We start from the raw sequence: 20,258 nt of genomic DNA on the forward strand, positions 1-20,258 counted from the left end.
AACATTGACAGGAGGAGCCATGACGGAGGTTCCTGCCAATGTTTAGAGTAGTCAGCAGGGCTGGTGGACTATTCTAAATTTACCAGGACGAAGACCCTCGGTATGGTGGGGTTAAAGTCCTCGGCCACACCAATTGACTTGCATCCACCTGCTAAACTCTAAATCAGGTCCTGAGATACTTAATAGTCTCAATAGTTTCTTCCGTTTGAAGGATAGTTGTTTACAAACCGCATGTGACATAAATCTTAATTCACCTTACTGCACAGCGAACATTGCTTTGAATCGCAGCACTGTTTCCTATTGCTGTGTCAATCTATTGCTAATGTACCACACACCCTAAAATTTAGAAGTACCTGATATCAGGATTAAGAGGTCTTTCATATATATCTGCATTGTAAATTGAGTGGTATGGTCAGCTAAGGGATCTGACCTTTTATTTTTCATACAGTATAAATGATCACATTCTATACTGATTCTTTTGATTGTCAACTTAATGCAAGCCTTCATTAATTATTTAGACAACTAAGACTAGTTCTCTTCCTCAGTGATATGCAGCCTGTTAAGAACTTCTAGAATCATACAATGAATTCCATATTTAAAATCAACATCATCATTCGATGGATAACAAGTGACCTTAAAGATTTCCTTGATACATTAAAAGGTTGATACTAGATACTTATCCTTGTGCATCTAGTTTAAAATAATGTCAATTGGACCGTGTTCTAAATGGATCACTTAAATTGAAAGTGATAAATGTATCATTGAAAATCTTTGGCAAAACAACCCTCCACTGCCAATAACCTAGATCTTTAATTTTGCGACTAGCTTGTCTATATTCCCTTGCCAATTAATCCTTGAATGAAACTGTAAACCCTGATTGCAACAATACTGCCGAATTTCCAAGACTTTCACATGCAATGACCAGCCTCTAACTTTTCCCTCAAGTCTGTGAAAGAAATTGTTATTTTCATAGTGCTTATGTTTCTTCTTAGCTGCCCATTCTTAATACAAGAGGTAAACTCATTTATCTTTCTTTGGAGGTCAAAATAATGTCATAAGCATATAAATAGAAATAGGACTATCAGCAATCAGCCTGCTTTGGGAAAAAAGACTACTTTTCAAGCTTTCACTCTTTAAAGTAATCATACTGATTCATCAAAAACAAATTTCATGCGAGTGTTGTGGCTTTCAAAGAATACTGCTCTGGTGTACAGACCTGAGAATCATAAACGGACCCGCACCACTTCTAACAGTAGGAGTACTATATTATGATTTGCTTTCTGACTTTCCCACCTTTACAACTTTCTGGTAAAAACTACAAATAGGATCCAAATAAGAGGCGAGAAAAGCAATTAATAGTATGCATTAGAGCTAAAGCAGGAGTGTCCAACTGGAGGGCTATGTACATACCATTGTTTCAAGAGAAGAGGAAAAAACGACAGGAGGAATCCCATAAACCCAGTTGAACCCAGGTAATGTGGTAAAGGACAACGCCTCATCAGGTAATATTTGAAGGACAATTGAAACACATTTAAATAAATACATAAAGGAGACAAAAAGTGAAAGAGACACCAAGTTGAGTATCACGATCTTTATTAAATGTCATAGCGGAAGGAACATTAATTTCAAACAGCAGTACTCTTTCTTCAATGTAGGTGTACACATAGTGCTTGTGAAAGGCGCAGTAGGACACTTGATACAGTGACAGCGCCAAAGGCTTGATTACAAATGATACATAACCTCAGCAGTAGGGCTATAATCAATTTGTTTTAGAATACTACAAAGAGAAGTGGTGAAACAATACACTAAGCTTTGGTTTCTATCGTATTTCTATTGCTAGTCCCATACTAGGCCTTATTCCTGGTTCTATTGCACCTTATTTTTTCTCTTTAACAAATGTGTTTAATAGATTATCTGAATGTGGCTTATTTGGACTCATCATTGCTGTAGAATGTGTTGACTACATAAAATGTATTTCTATTTTTCAAACTACATGTTCTCATTGCATTTAGAAAGTTTAGATTCACATACTCATACAATGCTGAATAGTGAACAGTATATTAAAACAATAATGCTTACATGGAGATGTGAAACATTTCTTAACCAGGACATTGCAAATAAAATGTATCTGTCTTTAAAGTGGCTCATTGTTACGCAGTGAAACACTGAATAGCTAATAGTTAGACATTGCTTAAGTTTCTCATGGAAACCCAAGGCAAATCTTACAAGTATAGGAATGCCTAGCAACTAACTGATACTTTTAAGGAGTACCTAGAGATATTGTGTGTTTACCGTGATAACGAAGGAAGAAGCTGCCGAAGACAGGACAATTTCTCTTCATTGGTTCAAGATGAGCTAACACCAAAAAAGATTGATACATGTGTTTTTCTGTTTTATAATAGTGTTTGTTTCCTGGTTAGGGAGACACTTTTTCAGCACAGTATCTTTTGAGCTTTAATGGAGAATTTCCTTTAGAGACGGTCTTTTTACTTTGAAATTGCTGTAAGCTACTGCTGAATGCTTTTTGTTACTTGCCACTTTGGCAGTGACATTTCCTGATTTACTTCTCTTCTCATGCTTTAATGAGTGTAGCTATCACAACACCTTGCATACAGAAGCTTGGCTGAGTCTTCCTGAACTACTATATATATAGGAGTTCGATTTCTTTAATGATCTCACTTTTTTCAAGAACTCTTCATGGGTTCTGCCATATTCTGAAATGAATAATTCTCTTTACAATAAGGACTTGTTTGATATTTCTGTAAATGGATTTATCGGACTAATTGAGAAAATACAAGAAAACAGTCTGCTAATCTTATAACGAGAAATAAAGATTTTGGATCGATTCTAAACTCTTATCATTGACTTAACTAATCTACTGTAATGATGATGTCTATTAAAATGTTTTCGATTTATGCTCCACTCTAAACTGGTGTCAAAGATCCTTTGCCTTAAGAAGGTGCCGATTACGATGCGGCCCAGGAAGCATCGTAATCGGGCCTGCTGTTTACTTTACAGTCCAACACCACCCCCTTTTGTACCGCTTTTGGCCGCCATAAGTGTGGCAGGGTATGCTCAGACGTGAGTCCTTTGCTCACTTTGCCACTGGATTCAAGCAAGCCGGGCTGAAGACGGCTGGAATGCCAGAAACCAGTCCTCGGAGGCTTGTTTCCGGTCCAGGGAAGACATGGCTTGGCAGTTCTGGCTGGACTGTTCCCATGAGGCACCGGGTCAGACTGATTTGCATATAGCCATGTCTGAACTGGGGTGGCAGAGTGGGCTAAAGAACGGTGATGGATTAAACCCAGATCTTTTGACTGGGTGTGAGCGTTTGATTGATTCAGATGCACCGTCCATCACCACCCCCTTTTGTACCGCATTTGGCCGCCATAAGTGTGGCAGGGTATGCTCAGACGTGAGTCCCTTGCTCACTTTGCCACTGGATTCAAGCAAGCCGGGCAGAAGACGGCTGGAATGCCAGAAACCGGTCCTCGGAAGCTTGTTTCCGGTCCAGGGAAGACATGGCTTGGCAGTTAGGGCTGGACTGTTCCCATGAGGCACAGGGTCAGACTGATTTGCATATAGCCATGTCTTAACTGGGGTGGCAGAGTGGGCTAAAGAACGGTGATAGATTAAACCCAGATCTTTTGACTGGGTGTGAGTGTTTGATTGATTCAGATGCTCCATCCATCACCACCCCCTTTTGTACTACTTTACAACGCTGGCAGTCGGAAACGAAACCGGCCGGTCATTCCTGCTGGCTTCCGTCGGCCAGTCGAACTGGCTCGTAATCCCAAAGGGAGGGCCTTTCTGCCCTTGGGATTACAATGCATGGTTTCCATGCTCGCCTGTCTGACATGGAAACCAAGTGGTCGATTAGGATGGCGGACTACCCCCGAGGTAGAGGGACCGACCGCAGGGGCTGCGGCAGTCCCTCCGTAGCAATTAGAATGTGACCGCCACCCTGGCGGTCAAATCACGTATATTTTACATTGCGGCGGGTGCTGCTTTGAGCAGCACCCGCCGCAATGTGAAATATGCATGTTTAACTTTGGCATGCACAACTTGGCAGGCACCGCGTGGTGCCTGCCACCTTGTGAATGCCAAATCAGGGGGGTACCATTGGTACCCCCCCATGTGCACACCCAACACCCTTGGGGCCCGCAACGGGCCCCAAACACAAAAGACCACATGCTTTTCCACGGCGGAAAAGCCGCCGTGGAAAAGCATGTTTCCGCCTGCATCCTAATATGGCTGGCGGTGTCTTGCAGACACCGCCACCATATTTGCGTGCATACACCGCGGATCAGCGCAGGACGGTGTGGCCGTCCGCCACTGATCCCACCGCCATCCTAATGGGGCGGTGGTTGTTTCCAATGTCCGCGGAGGTGAATCTGCATCTTCCAGGCCAGCGGTGGTTTCCACCGGCCGGAGGATGCGGATTCACCGCCATCCTAATCGGTCCCCATGTTGGAAAGCGTGTTTGGGGGCCCCCTTGTGTGTGCGGCCTCCAGTTGGGAGCAAAGGGGGCACCTATGGTGCCTCCTGTTGATCCCAGCACCCCGAGGTGCCTGTCACAGGGTGCAGGGATCAAGAGCACCTCTCATTTCCCTATGGGAGCATGTACTACGGCAGGTTTTCGGCCGGAATGCATGCTCCCATAGGGAAATGTAAAAAATGTGACTGAACAGTGTTGCGTCACATCCTAATTAGGCGGTCGGGACCGCTGACCAGAGGTCGGTTGGACCCAGGACAGAGACATTGTTAGGCAGACTTAAGTTCACCCAGCATCATAATGACTACACCTTATTGACTCAGTCCAAGAGGGGGAGACCCCACTGACAGGGCTTAGTAGTTAACATTCCCTGGATGTTGCCACATATGCATGGGGAATAACAACTCGCCCGTTACATGGGAACTTGGCAGCCAGCAGGTAGCCTCACAACTACTGAGTGGCAACTCAAGGGGGAACTGTGTTATTATTTATTGAATGTGTTTACCTTTGCATAGGTAAAATTAGAATTAAAGTACTTCTATACAAAATAAGCATTCGACTGGACATTTATTGATTGTGTGTGCCGCGTTCACGTTGAGCTATTAGCTTTGTTCACTGATCTGTAGCTACACTCCCCTCCGAAGGAGCCTTGACTGCTCACGCTACATTACCTTACTGAGAGTCAGTGCAGAAGGGGGTACTTTACCGAGATGAGCAGGATCCATAGTAGGGTGGGCCTCTGGACATCAGTAAACTGTCTCAACTAACTTGGTGGGGCCCAGAAACTCCTGCAGGCCCCATGGCCCTCTGAACGGGATTCTGACAGAGAGTTATTCTGAACTTCAAGGGGGCACCAAAGGCAAATTTGAAAAAAATGGGGGAAACTCTGGTAAGCATCCTTCTCCTGTCATCATGAGCCCGGAGAGGGCTGCATAGCGTAAGTGTACATGGAAACACAAACGTTATGCTTTCATGAACACTGCTAAATAAAATAAATATTGGGTGGAGAGACTGAGGGCATTGTGTGGTAGCTAACTGGCAGGAGGGCACAACCTAAATGCCCCTATTGACGAGCCACCAATGATGAGTGTAGTTTTATAGCCTACAGATTTTTAGCAAGTTTATGTGGAAATTATGCTTTAATGTTCACTATTTGACCCACTTTTTTCAAAACCTTTTCATGAAAAGACAAACTTGCTTCATTTGCTTGCTTGCTAGAAGTATTGGCACGTATTATGCCCCATCACAAACCGCCACGGCCATATTTAGACCCAAGCACAACATTGTCCTAGACTTTAAAGGTACATCTAAGAAATGTATTTTGTGATATGAAATTTAGAATGATAATTTTGACAGTTTCGCATTATATTTAGTGCTTTACACAAATGTTGGCAAACACCAGAGATCCAAAAGGAGGCTTTCAACAATAAGATGTCTATCATTTCAAGAGAGTCTCTAATATAGGGAGAGTGACAAGAGGCGTTTAATGCAAGCCTGGGTGATTTTATGCCAACCATGGGCTAATGAACATATGAAAAGGTACAGTAAAGAGCACAGACATTGAAAACTTATTTATAATCGTTGAAAGGATGAATACTTACATTCTCAGTAAATAGTGGGTTTCCAGATATTTGACTAAGTTGTACAAATTCTAAGTGTAATGTACCAAATTCTGCCAAAATACTGCTCCCTGCAGATGCCCATCCCCAGCTCCAGCTCATACCACTGAAAAATTACAAAGAGAAGGCATGAGTTGCATGCATCACCCACATGATGAAACTGAATTTTGCAGGGCACATTTGTCAACTTTTATGCTTTGTTTTACTGAACTCATTATTCAAGAATAATTAATAAAGCCAAAGAAGCTCCCAAAAATACTATGGTGGTGATTTAGAGTTTGAGAGATAGGATTCTCCATCAAAATGTGTTATATATGCCATCTGCCATGTTACAAGTGCCATAGGCAATAATGCACTTGCATTATGGCTGATCTGACATCCGTCACGTTTGTCATGGAGTATCTAATCTGCCAAACTCTAAATCAGGCCCTAATCTTCACAGCAAGTATACATATAACTAAAATAAAAAATAAACTAACAAATGGTAAAAGTAAGTAAGTATAGACAGTGGCATAGCAAGGAGGTGCGGGGGCACAAGTTTTGGGGGCGGCAGCCACCCCCACCTGCCACCTCGCTCTTACATGCATTTGCCGCAGGGCGTCAAACGCAGGAATCGCCAGCACCCGTCTACCCCCCCACTCTTCCATGCGGCTGCCGTGAGGACTGCAAAGGCAGGGACCGCCACGGGTGGCATAGTGGCTAGCTACGCCACTGAGTATAGATTTACTATTCTTAACTCCATATCAACCTAACTGGCCGATATAGTGGTAATCTTCATAGCAGTTGTAGTTTTTAGGTACAACATCTGAACACAGAATCCATCATGAGAAATGTATCATTTGGATCACTGTTCAAAAGCATACCAAATTTGCTAAATGATTATGACTTCTTTGAAATTCTATAGGTGATTATTGATACCGTGATTTGCAAAACCCTTTCTCTGATATCATTTATTTATGTTATTCACATATAGCACAAAAGTAGCCACACTAAATATGCAACAAAAATGACATCAAGAAGTTCATTACATAGAACTACTTTTTAATGAAACAGTGTGACTTAATATAGTTGTTACTGAGAATAGTGACTTTAAAAAATGCTGATTTCCACCCCTGTATGTTAGCCCGTTTTGTTGTCCCTAATTTATGGGGGAAAAGGTTTAGATATATAGGCATAACACAAACTAGTTGTTAACATCTTTTATTTCTTAGCTGGAAAATACAATAGTTGCATTTTTTTTATTATTATAATTTTTTATTTTATTTTCAGTTTTTATAATACCCACATCCAAATGTCTAGTGCAGGTGAAAACATAATGCCACTGTGAGTACATTAGGGACACCTCCTAAGTAATAAAGGGCAGGGGAAAAAAGCATGTCGGAAGAAGGAGGACACAAGGGGGTGGTCTCCAGGGAGAGGCCAACAGTACAAAGGCCGCAGCTGGAGGAGGGGGAGCTGCATTAGTATTACTGTCTAATCCTGGACTACAGGCACATCAGGGTCATATGAGGCCTCTGCCTGGGTTGTTGTCAGATCTTCTGACCCCAGTCTATAAAACGTTCTCCATCAACCCCAGAACTTTTTAAACTTATAAGGACAGTCTTGCAGCATAACCTCCTTTTTGACTTCCATGGACATATCCATCCACATTATACAATGGGCTTTAGTGGCCAAAGTTTGTACCTCCCAGACCAGTGCTATATTTTTCTTAGCAACCACTAGCCCCCTGAAAAAAAAATACCAGTCTTCTGAGAGGCAAGTCATTAGTCCCTGGAGCCCCTAATAGAACATAGTGTGGGTTAAGTGGTATTTCTCACTCCAATATACTCCCCAACTCCCTAAGTATAATCTTCTAGTATGCACGGATATTCGGGCACTCCCAGAGTGTGTGCAAGAAGGATCATATTGGGACCCTACATCGTAAATGGTCTTCTTTGGGAATGTTCCTCACTTTGTAGAGTCTGTCTTTAGCTAGATATATTCTGTGGAGAATTTGCAACTGTACCAAGAGTAACCGGGCCCTGATGGCCGCCTCTCAGGGGATGCATAAGGGACACTTCCCAGGCACATCACCCATGTCTCGTTCACATCAACTCCTGAGGTTCCCCAAGTTGTCAGGAATGTATTTATGATCACTGTATAAGTGCCTGACACTGCTACCCATCCAAGCAGACCATCCGACAAGTGTCTTTCCCAGAGGACGAGTCCAGAAGCTCCAACCAATCTGCCTCAGCTACCAGGGCGTGCCTGAGCTGTGTATATTTATTATATTTATTATATTGCAAGCCCGCTAGCTCATACTACTTTTGTAAGTGCACAAAGGTCTCCACAATTCCCGCTTCAATCACATTCCCAAGTGTGGAGATGCCTATCTGATCCCATCTGGTAAAGCCCTGTAGTTTCCTAGCTTCCCGTAAAATACTGCTTTCCCATAGAGGCAATTGTCAGCACTAATAGCAAAAAGTGACATTTCCATTATATTTTTGAGGGAAAATCCTGAAAATCCAAGAGAGAAGAAATTAAAAGGGACCACGTTGTGGCAATTTACTCTTTTGTACTGGATTTGGGGTGAGGAAACAGGATTGACTTCTCTGTCTGCTCCTCTTTTCAGTACTTCAATGTAGAATCTGGGCAGGTGGAGCCCAGAAACAGAACACATTTTACTAGATCACAGGTTAGAATGCAGGAGTACTCTACCAAATTTAACATGCTCTTATTTCAACTGCTTGATATCAACTACCAACCTATCATCAGGGTATATAGATATGGAGTTACAACAGTAAATGTAGATTCCTCATTATATGCTTATCTAGATGATATGCTAGAAGTTGATATTGTTCAGTTGATATAACTGCAAATCAATAGTCTTGAACTTGATATTTTGAAATGCAATCAAATTGAAGATGTGTGTGCCTGGTGGATTAGGGTGAGGGGATATGCATGAATGAGAGAATGGTTGCAGGGCATGGCATAGTTGAGACTATTCAAAAAAAGGAGGTTTGAAGGGGCATGTCTGATGAGATGGTGGGTCAATTCTGTAGAAATGTCAAAAGGATTGTAGAAACTTTTCAAAAAATGATGTCATTTTGAAATTTGTATGAGTGCTCTATTAGAAAACTTGAATTTTCCTACATTTATGTTGTACAATACATCCCTAAGCTTTTACTATTACTTTCTACAACTTTCTCATGCAGAAGACGAGTCCCAGCAACCTCAAAGAATTCAGCCCCTTTTTTAGAAACCCAGGACTTGCTTTAGTACTGGTGGCGCGGTACGACAATGTTTGTTTATCCCTGCCCCATCCATGGTGCACGGATCCCCTCAACACTGCCTTTTAACAGGGGCCCTCAAGTCTCCATAACCACTCGCTTTCAGATGCATTTAATTAGTTGTATGGCGCGCCACTCATGCCAGTGTAGGGTGAGAGCGCTTTGCATCTCACACACACACACACACATTACACAGAGACAATCAATCATACCTGTGTAAATCAGCTAAGCTTTTAGGAAATGTTACATGAGGCAGAGGACTACAATGTATAGGAGTGACATGTCATCCATACTGATTAGGCAGTATTGTTTAAGATTGCTTGGTGTGGTGAAGTACAAACTCAGAATTGAAAACAGAAGCCCATAGTTGGGAGTTCTCGTTAACAATAAGAATCGGGTTCTACCCAAATGAACGGTTGTGCAACATTGTTCTGGAGTATGTACATCTATACTTTGCAGTGTGCATGCAGTTCTTTGATAACAGTTAAAAATTCACTGTTCCATATTATGACGTTTACGTAGAAAAACAGTACCCCACTGAACCATTTACATTATATGCACTTTGTGATCTGCATGGTAGGTACACGGTCATGCAACAGGCATATTAAGCCTCTGTGCCATATTATGATCAGTCAAAACCTAAACTAGACAAAACTCTGATCTCTCTCCAGGAAGAACATTAATCACCGCAGTTATCTTGACATTTTTTATTGTTGCTGGAAATTGCAGGAGGTAAGGAACGCGACAGCAGGTGCTTTTGAAACCAAAATAAACTTGCAAACAGGGCGCCCGGTCGCACTGCCCTAATAAAACCTTCAAATATGGAAATTGCACATTCCCTGTCATTTATTGCCTTTAGGTGTTGTCTTCTTGTGGTTCACACTAACACACTGGGACCATTACATACACTACTACGATGGAAAGAAAACTGTATTTGTTTTTCATATAGCTGATCCTTACTTTAGAGATATTGGAGATCCGGGTTAAATGCTTAAACAATCTGATATCTGTTTAACATCGGGTGCAGGCCATTGCACCTACAGAAATCCTTTTAAAATGTAGTATTGAGCAGATAACACAGTACACAATGCAGAAAACAGTCATTTTAAACCAAAATACATTACAACTACATATTTATTGTCTTACTTTCCAAGATTTATAATGCCTCTCGGGATACCGGTTGGGGTACTAAAAGCAGGCAGGAGTTTGTCTCCAAGTTCTATGGCTTTTTCTCTGAACATCTGAAAAGAAAATACATAATTCAAATGAAACAAAATAAATCAATAAGGCATTCAAATCAAGAAGAAACATTTAAAATCCAAGGTGCCTTATTCGTAAAACTTTGTAAACCAGCATTAAGGTTTAATAAAGACTTAAATATTGTTGAAGGAATATATCTAGGCATTCACATATAAATGACTTGTTGTTGCCTTTTCCAGGTACTTCTTTTAAATAATCATCTGTGTATCATGAGTATGTACACCAGAAAAGCAAGAAATCTGGCTTCCTGAATATCTTTTTTGTAGTATTATATATAAGGTCTATGAATACTCCGTATAAAGGGGTCAGCCATTGCAGGGCAAACGTTGTCTGGTAATTTCATTACATTACTGTGTGCCCGTGCTCTGGGAAGGGGATTCTACTAGGACCAGCTGGTGCCCTGAGAACATGATGATTTTTGTGAGCTGTACACATTGAAGATTGATATTTAATCAGCCGCAGCACGTGGAGGTAAGAGCGTTGGGGCAGTGTGGCCGAGTTGGTGGGGCAATTCAACAGACTACCACAAGGGAAAATTAATTATTACATTTACCCTCGTGGTCGTGTGTCGAATACCCCTCCCCCCCAAAACGGCCCCACCGCTCTTACCTGCACAGGCCACGGCTGAATTTAATGTATTGGCGAGGAGGAGGTAAGCCTAAGCTCTCGGGAGCAACTGCATAGACTTTACAATGGCGAGAATCTTGTTGTGAGCACACAAAACATTGTGACTAAACTACGGTTCGTGCCTCAGAGGGTGTTCCAACAAAATTAAAAAAAATATTATCGACCTGAACCTATATCAACTTCATAATATCGACTACCGACCTATCTTCAATACAAGTGGACGTGGAGTTAGGAATAGAAAATCAATCCTTCCCAAACTTGTTTCGTTGCCGGTTGATTTCTAGAGTTGATCTGTGTTGGTTGATATCGTTGTAAAGAATAGTAGTGGGTCTATCAAACAGTTGGCTCGAGTATGCGTCTGAAAGGTAGGCTTTGAACTACGTCAAAAGTTGAGCATCTTTCCTGTGTGGAAAAATACCCATCAGCCGTCGATCCTGGACGCCCTGTTCATCATATGGGTTTCCTTCACACCGGGAAGGTGGGTTTTAAGCCAATAGTGATGATAGAAATGAAAAACTTTTGTTTGTTTTCGTATGTCAGGGTAAGGATGGACAACTCAAGAGCAGTGCATGTGTGAGGTGAAAAGGGTGTGAACTGTGATGTGAACAGATAAAACTGGGTAATAGAATGGAAAACTAACTTTAATAAACACCTTTCTACTCCCAATATAAAAAAGCGTGCGATGCTAGAGGTTTTAACAAATAGCCCCTAGGCTTAATATGTGGTCAAAATGTTTCTGCAGACTAAATTACGGATCATCTTAGGTATCCTGCTGCTTTCATCAGGACCTTGTTTGCGACTGCTCATTAAAAAGTGAATAAATGAAGAAAATATCACCTGGGTATTTTAGTAGTAAAACATTCTCCCCGAGACAGCCCAGAAGGACGTCTGGAGTACCGACCGGACTTGCAGGGCTCCATGTACCTGAGCTGTGGCCAGGTGGGGTGGAGCATTTCTCTCCCACAACTTTGGTAGGAGAATGTTTTACTACTAAAATACCCAGGAAATACCACTGGGAAATTATGCAACACAAACTCGATTCAACAGGCACGAGGAACTTCATTGTTTCAAAGAGTTAGTGCCCGATTACGAGTCTGGCGGTCTGAGGAATGCCACACTTGTAGTGGTGCAGCATTACGAATTAGGCAGGCGGACAGCCCTGGAACCACCCGCTCCACCAGGGAACAGCTGGTCCCTGGCGTTGGAGTGGTGGTCAGAGCCTGCAATGTGCTTGGTGGGCCGCTGAGGTATCACCTAGCATATTATGAGTTTCCTCTCCTCCAGAGTTTACATGGAGGTTCTTCCAAGGAGAGGAAACAAAGGGGGCCCCAAGGGCCCCTCTGTGTATCAACTGCATGTGGATGCACAAGGGGGGCATAACATGTGCCCCCCTGTGTGCATGCACATAGTTTCCTGCACGGCATGGACTTTTGAGTCCATGCGAAATAGGAACCTTGTAGTGCGGTCACATTGGGGTGCCTTTTTCAATGGCACCGCCGTCTTTAAAAGAGGCGCCGCCATGGGACCGCCACACTGCCCTCCTGATAGACTACTTGAAAGTCCTATTCTGGCGGGTGGGTGGTGCGACATTCGGAGGAGCTGTGGCACATTGGTTTGCACCTCCAGGCCACAGCTCTGCTAAAAAGTGGTAATCAAGGCCTTGGACTTCCTGACTTCTTACAGTCATTCCAGTGAGCAACGAGACTCTCAGCTTTCAGACGCTATTTGTGAGTAGCAAGCAGTAATATTAATACTCCCTATATTGACATTTGGTGACGTAGGAACTGTGTTATCACGTCAGAATGCTCAGTTGGGATTTGGGAAGACATGCCTCTGTCACATTTACATGGTAACATAGCAACTACGTCCTTGCGAGAGTGCAGTGGTAAGCATATGTATAACTCCGTTCAGGACATTAATACTGCGATTTAGGAACATCGTTCCTATGATGCACTCATGCAGCTCTACAGCAACATGTTATCATGTTTATAGCTTTATTTGGCTTGGCCTGGTGTAGCAAGTGTAATAGGAATTGAAACCAATCACTGAGCATCGGAATGAGTGTTAAATTTGAGTACACGAAAGCCCAAGTTGTATGCACGTTTGTCTTTGGGTGACACCTGCGAATTACCCAGTGGATTAAGAGCCTTATTCCGAACCAGGTGGATGGACGTCAGAGGTGGGGCGGTCATCATCTCTGCCACCCTGGCAGGCGACTATTCATCGTACTTAGAGAGCCACGCCTACACAGTGAAGATCTATTTCCCAGAAAGCAAGGAGCCATCACAGCAGCTCCCTTTACTTGAAGTGTGACTGCTCACATTGGAGCAAGGTCAGGAATGAGTTGCATATGACTGGGTCCCAACTGAGATGGGATAATCTTTAAAATACCCATGACTGAGTTGCAGCCCAAATAATCATCAGTGGCTAAGATTAATTCATGCATCCCATCCCATCCATCACTTTTTTTTAAATAAGACCATAGGCTGTCTCACTCTACTGATAGACCTTCACCAGCCATTGGCCTCTCTCTGGCACAGTCAGGCAGCCAAGTAAAAGTTACATTTGCAATTGGTTTTAGGCTTCAATTAGGAGTGACCAGCATAGGTCCTGTAGGTCCCAGCAATTTTAGATATTTTGGATATTACATCAAATTAATCTAAATACAATTCACGCATAATGTAGGCAGTTATTCTCCAAATATGGCATGACGTTGTCCCTCTGGGATTTTTGTCTCATCTGTGGGACATTCAAAAGAGAAAATAAATCATTAGAAATGCCTGATTTTAGATGATTACGCAGCCTAACACTGTTGGGAATGGCTAGACACCTACAAGGAGAAGCTACCAGTATTCTGTCTTTACATACAATAGTTTTTGAGTTATTGAGAATAGCTCTTTAGGTGTTGCATTGCTACAAAAGACTCTTAAGAAGAGCACCCGCCAGTCTGCAGGGTCGAGAAACAAGTGACGTGGGAAAGAGGGAGAGTGAAAGCAAGAGAAGTGAGGAAGGCAGTGACAAAGCAAAAGAAAGCTATATACGAATGACAGGGGACAGTGAGCAGTGTAAAACTACTTCTTGATGTCCCATCACTAAAATCAAATAGGAACAGTAATGGTACAATGTAACCTTCCATGAAATGTATGGCTTGATAAAGAGCTCGTCCAAGCAATTGCAAAGCATGGTAAAAACTTGTAAACCAATGGCTGAGGGGACACACCTAAAGTCTACTAACACTCTGAACTATATTTCTGCGTAGTTTAAAGTATTTGTAACATGAGGCCTCTCATACAGCCATAGTGAGACCTAAAAAGAATGTACCAACGCTTAACTGAGCATGGCCAAGCCACAAACTTGTAATCGAGAACTTATATGGTAACATTCTGTACACCGAACCAGAAATAGTCAGACTATTTCTATAAGAGATGTGAACATTTTTGCAAAAGACTGCAGAAAATTGTGTCCCAACTCACTGTTATTTTGTATGAATCCTCTAGTAGGAATGGGAGTAGCTGAGTTGAGCTTGGATTGTTCAAAGCGGCGATTTACCATAACGTCCTGCTGCAGGGAAAAGGTTTTGCAGTACAGGACTCCTAAAAGTAGATTCCCTACTTCATAAACCTTTTTGAATAAACCACACATTTAGGAACTTTTTATTTTTACCTTTTCTTGGTGGATCAGTGCCTTAAGATAATAGAGGCTCTGAACGGCACTATCCCAATTTTTCTCATTCAGTCTATATGTAAATGGCTAAAATTATGTAATTATTTCATGTGTGACCACTGCTCTTATGCAGGCTATATTTCTTTTTTCTCAGAGCCTTTCTCCTTTTTCTCTCTAGTTTTTGTCAGTTATAGCAGGGGTGAACTAAAACAGATGAAATCTGAGTAATTACCAATACCTAATATTGATTGAAGAATTTCACAGTTGTGTTGTCTAAGCTTCAAAGGAATATTCAAGATGAGAAAGCGAGAATTTTTTATTTTTGTTTAAAATATTTTATTGAATTGGTAAATATTACAATTTATCCATTTGAACAATTGCTTTAAATGAGATAAAGCAGTATATAAATTATATTTCTCATAAAACAGTGAAAAATAAGACAACCTCTATCAAAAAGAACATGAAGTATATAAATTAAGACAATGGAAAATAAGGATTTAGAAAAGCAAATGTATGTGGTAACATAAAAATACACTAATAAATAGCAAATATATGTTAAATAGATTCAATACAATAGCAAAGCATTGACATGTATTTGTTGATAAATAATTTAAACATCATCTTGTCTAATAAATGCATAATAAACAACTGCCAGGCCTCAATTAGACTCCCCTAAAAGGATTTTCCTCTTTGAGAGCTAAACTGTAGATTTTAGAATAGCATTAATCTTTCTCCAAACATGATCCTCCAATAGATTAACTGAAGTATATTGCATTCAAACATCATGTGGAGTAGAATTCCAATATGAGAACAGGCCGATTACTGCTCAGATATGGAGACATTCATTTTAGAAAGGGATAATGGAGTACAAAATAGTCTATAATGCAGGAAGTACAATGTTTGTATAGTGTTAACAGCCTGGGACAGTTTGTGGTTTTTCCAAATATTGTTTCACAGTTGAAGAGATATTATACCCGTTCTAATTAAAATTGATCCTAATCCGTATTAATGTCCAACATATTGAGAAAATCATAAAAACAACAATTGTTTGGAGGGACATTTGACAGACCGAAACGAATCCATGTAATAATTTTCTTATCAACAATCATAGTGTTTACAGAAAATATATTTCCAATAGCCTTTGTGAGTTTATCTTAATGCAAAGAAATATAATAAGATTTTAATATTTATCCTGCAGCTGGCAAAAGGTAGATAAACTAATATTTATAATTTTCAAATATTTGATGCCCCCAGGATATTCCCTTTTTTTCGGAATATGAATATTTTTATTTTAAATGTTTTATTATACCAAACAAGAGAGTGGATAAAACTATGCCTCTTTGAAGAGTAATGCAAAAAGAACAATTGACGGACAGAATACAGAACAATGTCATACATTCACCCCAGTACAGAGATCTGGGCCTAAATCCATAGTTTTTTTGCTCACCTGCCATTCCAGTTTGGACCAAGCCATATGTAAATCAGTCCTGACCCTGTGCCCAATGGGAACAGTCCAGCCCGAACTGCCAGGTCAGGTCCTCCCTGGACTGGAAACAAGCATCCTAGGACCGGTATCGGGCTTTCACCCTTCATCAGCCAGGATAGCTTGACTCCAGTGGCATAGAGAGCACGGGACCCACGTCTGGGCATATCCGACCCACTTGTGGTGACAAATGCAAAAAGAACAATTGATGGACAGAATACAGAACAATGTCATACATTCACCCCAGTACAATGATCTGGGCCTAAATCCATTGTTTTTTGCTACCCATGACATTTCAGTTTGGACGTAGCCATTTGCAAATCAGTCCAGAATATAGTCTGACAGCGAAAAAGGAAAAATGCAGACTCACGTGTGCAGAAATCAATTACTAGGGTCACAAGATTACTTCTCATGGTCAACCTAAAAGTGATTTGCAAATAGCATAATGAAATTAGTTAGTAGAGTTTTATAGTAAATTTATAAACAATTTTGCATGTCGCTCATTTCAAATGAGAAAATTATATTGTGACTTGGGACAAAAATTCTGAGGAAGAATTTGAAGATGTGAATAAGGCATGGGCCAATACCTCTAACCAGAATTTTTTTGTACCAGAAATTAAAAATATTGTGGCAACCGATGCCAGCTTCAAATGGATAGGGGCAGTTTTGCTGCAGGAAAGTGATAAGGGTGAAGAGACAATTGCCTTCGCCTCTATGACATTAAGACAGGATAGTCAAACTAGTTCACAATGCAGGCAAGTCTCATGATGGTAAGATTTGGAATTTGGCAAGTTGGTGAGACATGTATGGCCTGGTCAGTGTAGTGGTTTGGAAGATAACCCCACTATTGGGAAACACAATAGGTCAGACAGTAACCAGTTCGAAGAAAGTGTCCGGACCGGTGGGCATGTACATCAGCCCCCAAGCGTCTTTAAAGATTATCTGGTCAGTTGAATTTTCCCTCTATATAAGTGTTGGTTCTAGTTTTCATATGCATATTTAACCTTGGTGTTCTATACTCATCTTATTTTGCTTATGATTGTATGTTTTCAGTCACCCCAAACTCCCTGGTAGGAGTGTTACTTGTATCATATACGTGTTATTATTTTGAGAATACAATGTTTTCCAGTTCAACATGGTATATTTTGGTAGTTGTGGGCTTTATTCATTGTATATCAAAATGGAGATGTGTGACATCCTTATTACTGTCACTGGGGATTGACCTTTGGCTGTGGAATCCTGGCTCCTCCAGGATTCTAAAGCCAGTTGTTTTGAGGAACTGTGTTTGGAAGTGACAGTTGGAACACGGATGTTGCTAAGGTGTTTCTAATAAACTCCTGCTCCAACTTCCATTTTACATTAATTCTCCTACATTGCAGTAAAGACATGCCCTATTCCCCTACAGCACGCCTCCTATGTGTCCCTGGGTAGCCTGTGCTCCGCACCAGCTGGGCAATACGGGAAAGCACAATTTCTGCGTGTCCAGAACACTGCCTGCCTACCCCCTCCTCACACCCTGTACCCTTGAGGCACCCTGCCCCTTACAACCTCACTCTCCCCAGTGCGCTATACAAATCAATACAATATCACTTATTAATATACACATATTCTTCAAACTAAGGACGGAAAAATAAGTTAGTTTGCGGAAAATACATAAAAGTAATTTTTTTAAATGAGTAAAAAAGTGCCCTTTCAAAAGCAGCACAAATCAGAAATTCAACAGCTTGAGATGAGTTAACCCAGTGCCAAATTTGTTTAAGACAAAAAGCTCTATGATACCGGGAAACCTTGGAAAACTGCACGCCCCCCTCCTCTTTAGATGTCCTTCATCTATATAAGAAATGTGTGCCTTTTTATCATTTCAAAGAGATGGAGACAATATTCCATTAATAGAATTAGAAATTGGTTTTGGTAAATTAACTTCATCAAAGAAACCCATTACAAGATTATCGGGGGAAAGTACCATCATTATAGTACTGAAACGATTTCAACATAACAGATTAAGAGAAGACCAATTCTAAATTGTTTAGCCAAAAAAGTTCTAAGGAACGTATAAATAGAAGAGGGGATGAAGGACAGCCTTATCTAGCACCTTTTCAAGTATCAAAGTAAGGTGTTCGAATGCTGGTAATACAAATTGAAGCCTTATGTGATATATATAATATGCATTATCAGACCAATGTTAGGACATTTGCATAAAATTGCAATCTAAGAGATAAAAAGTTTTCTCAACATCTAAAGCAATGATTGCAAAGAGGACTTTAGGTGAGGAAGCACTGCTAATCATATATGAAAAGAGTTCTTGCAATCTCCAAACAACGGCAATCTTCAAACAACTCCTTCACAGACTCCAGGCCATCCAGAATACGGCTGCAAGACTCGTACTCAACCTTCAATGCCGCACCCACATCACACCTCACCTTAAGAAGATTCAATGGCTCCCCATTCACAAGTGCAACCAATTCAAACTACTCACAAACACACATATAGAGCCGTACACAACCCAGTACCGTAATACCTGAACAGCCACATACACTTTCACAAACTCACCAGACTCCTATGCTCTGCTTCACTCTCACTGAGGTTTTTTTGCAGAATACGATTAAAACAATTCTTCTCCAATGAACCCGAGACTGCTGAACTTGTCATACAACGATTCAACCCAGCTTCAACGTTCAATCCGCCATCCTCCACCATGCCCCCTGAAATCTTGGCCTTTGAACGCTTGGTACTGCGAGACATTGCCGACCTACAAAGCCAATTCCAATACATCCCGTATAATATCTCCCACATGGAAAAACAAGCCTTGCTAACTCTGAAAAATAACTTGGACATCATAATAAAACCGGCGGACAAAGGAGGCGGAATAGTGGTAATAGGAGCAAATAAATACAACCAAGAAATTACATGCCAACTCAACAACACCGACCACTACCGCCCCCTCAGCAAAGACCCCCTCCTAGACATTAGGTCCAAAATTGAATATGTCACCGAACAAGCCAAAGCAATGGACATCATTTCACACAAAGAATTCCTCTTCCTGAACAATCCGCATCCCCGGACACCGGTTCTATACGTCGTACCCAAGATCCACAAAGATGACGTAAACCCGCCCGGCCGTCCCATCGTTTCAGGATGTGGCTCCATCCTGGAACCCATTGGCAAATATATTGACGCCATCCTCAAAGAATTTGTACCCCTAACCGACACCTTCATCCGGGATACCACAGACTTAATTAACACCGTGGAAGACAGACAATTTAATACAGAAACCGACTTAATGGTAGGTTTGGACATCGAGTCCCTGTACACGAACATTCCGCATTATGAGGGATTACAGGTGATCAAATCACTCCTCCTTGCCAGACCCATGCCCACAAGGATTCCTACCGACTTCATTATGGATCTGTTACGTATAGCTCTCCAGAACAATTACTTTCTGTACGGGGAAACGTTTTATTTACAGATTAAAGGAGGCTCTATGGGTGCGTGCTTTGCCCCAAATTTTGTAATTCTTTTCGTACATCACATGGAGACAACACACATTTTATACACCAATAACCCTTTCCTGAATAACATCAATCTATGGCGTCGTTACATAGACGAAATCCTTGTTTTTTGGAACGGAACAAGAGAGATACTGATTACCTTTGTTGACAACATCATGTTGGCACAACGATTTACCATTCCTGGACATCACCTTACATGCAGAGGAAGGTAAATTAGGTACTTGCCTCTTCCGCAAGCCAACTGAGAGGAACACGCTCTTACAATACTCCAGCTACCACCCACGTGGACTAAGAGACGGACTCCTCTATGGACAGTTTCTCCGGATCAGGAGA

The 20,258-nt window shown here is 41.4% G+C and overlaps 1 protein-coding gene across 1 annotated transcript in view; it reads right to left on the reverse strand.

Moving 5' to 3' along the window:
* MAN1C1 (mannosidase alpha class 1C member 1) overlaps window positions 1-20,258 on the reverse strand; it is a 274,960-nt gene that overhangs the window by 71,219 nt on the left and 183,483 nt on the right. Inside the window, exons 6-7 of the mRNA XM_086957684.1 lie at window positions 10,530-10,624; window positions 6,097-6,220 (exon numbers count right to left, since the gene is read on the reverse strand). Of these exons, the coding sequence (XP_086813810.1) occupies window positions 6,097-6,220; window positions 10,530-10,624 (219 nt within the window). The remainder of the gene's footprint in view (window positions 1-6,096; window positions 6,221-10,529; window positions 10,625-20,258) is intronic.

The sequence above is a fragment of the Lissotriton vulgaris genome, chromosome 2_1 (genome assembly GCF_964263255.1).
Source record: "Lissotriton vulgaris chromosome 2_1, aLisVul1.2, whole genome shotgun sequence".
Taxonomy (NCBI): Eukaryota; Metazoa; Chordata; class Amphibia; order Caudata; family Salamandridae; genus Lissotriton; species Lissotriton vulgaris.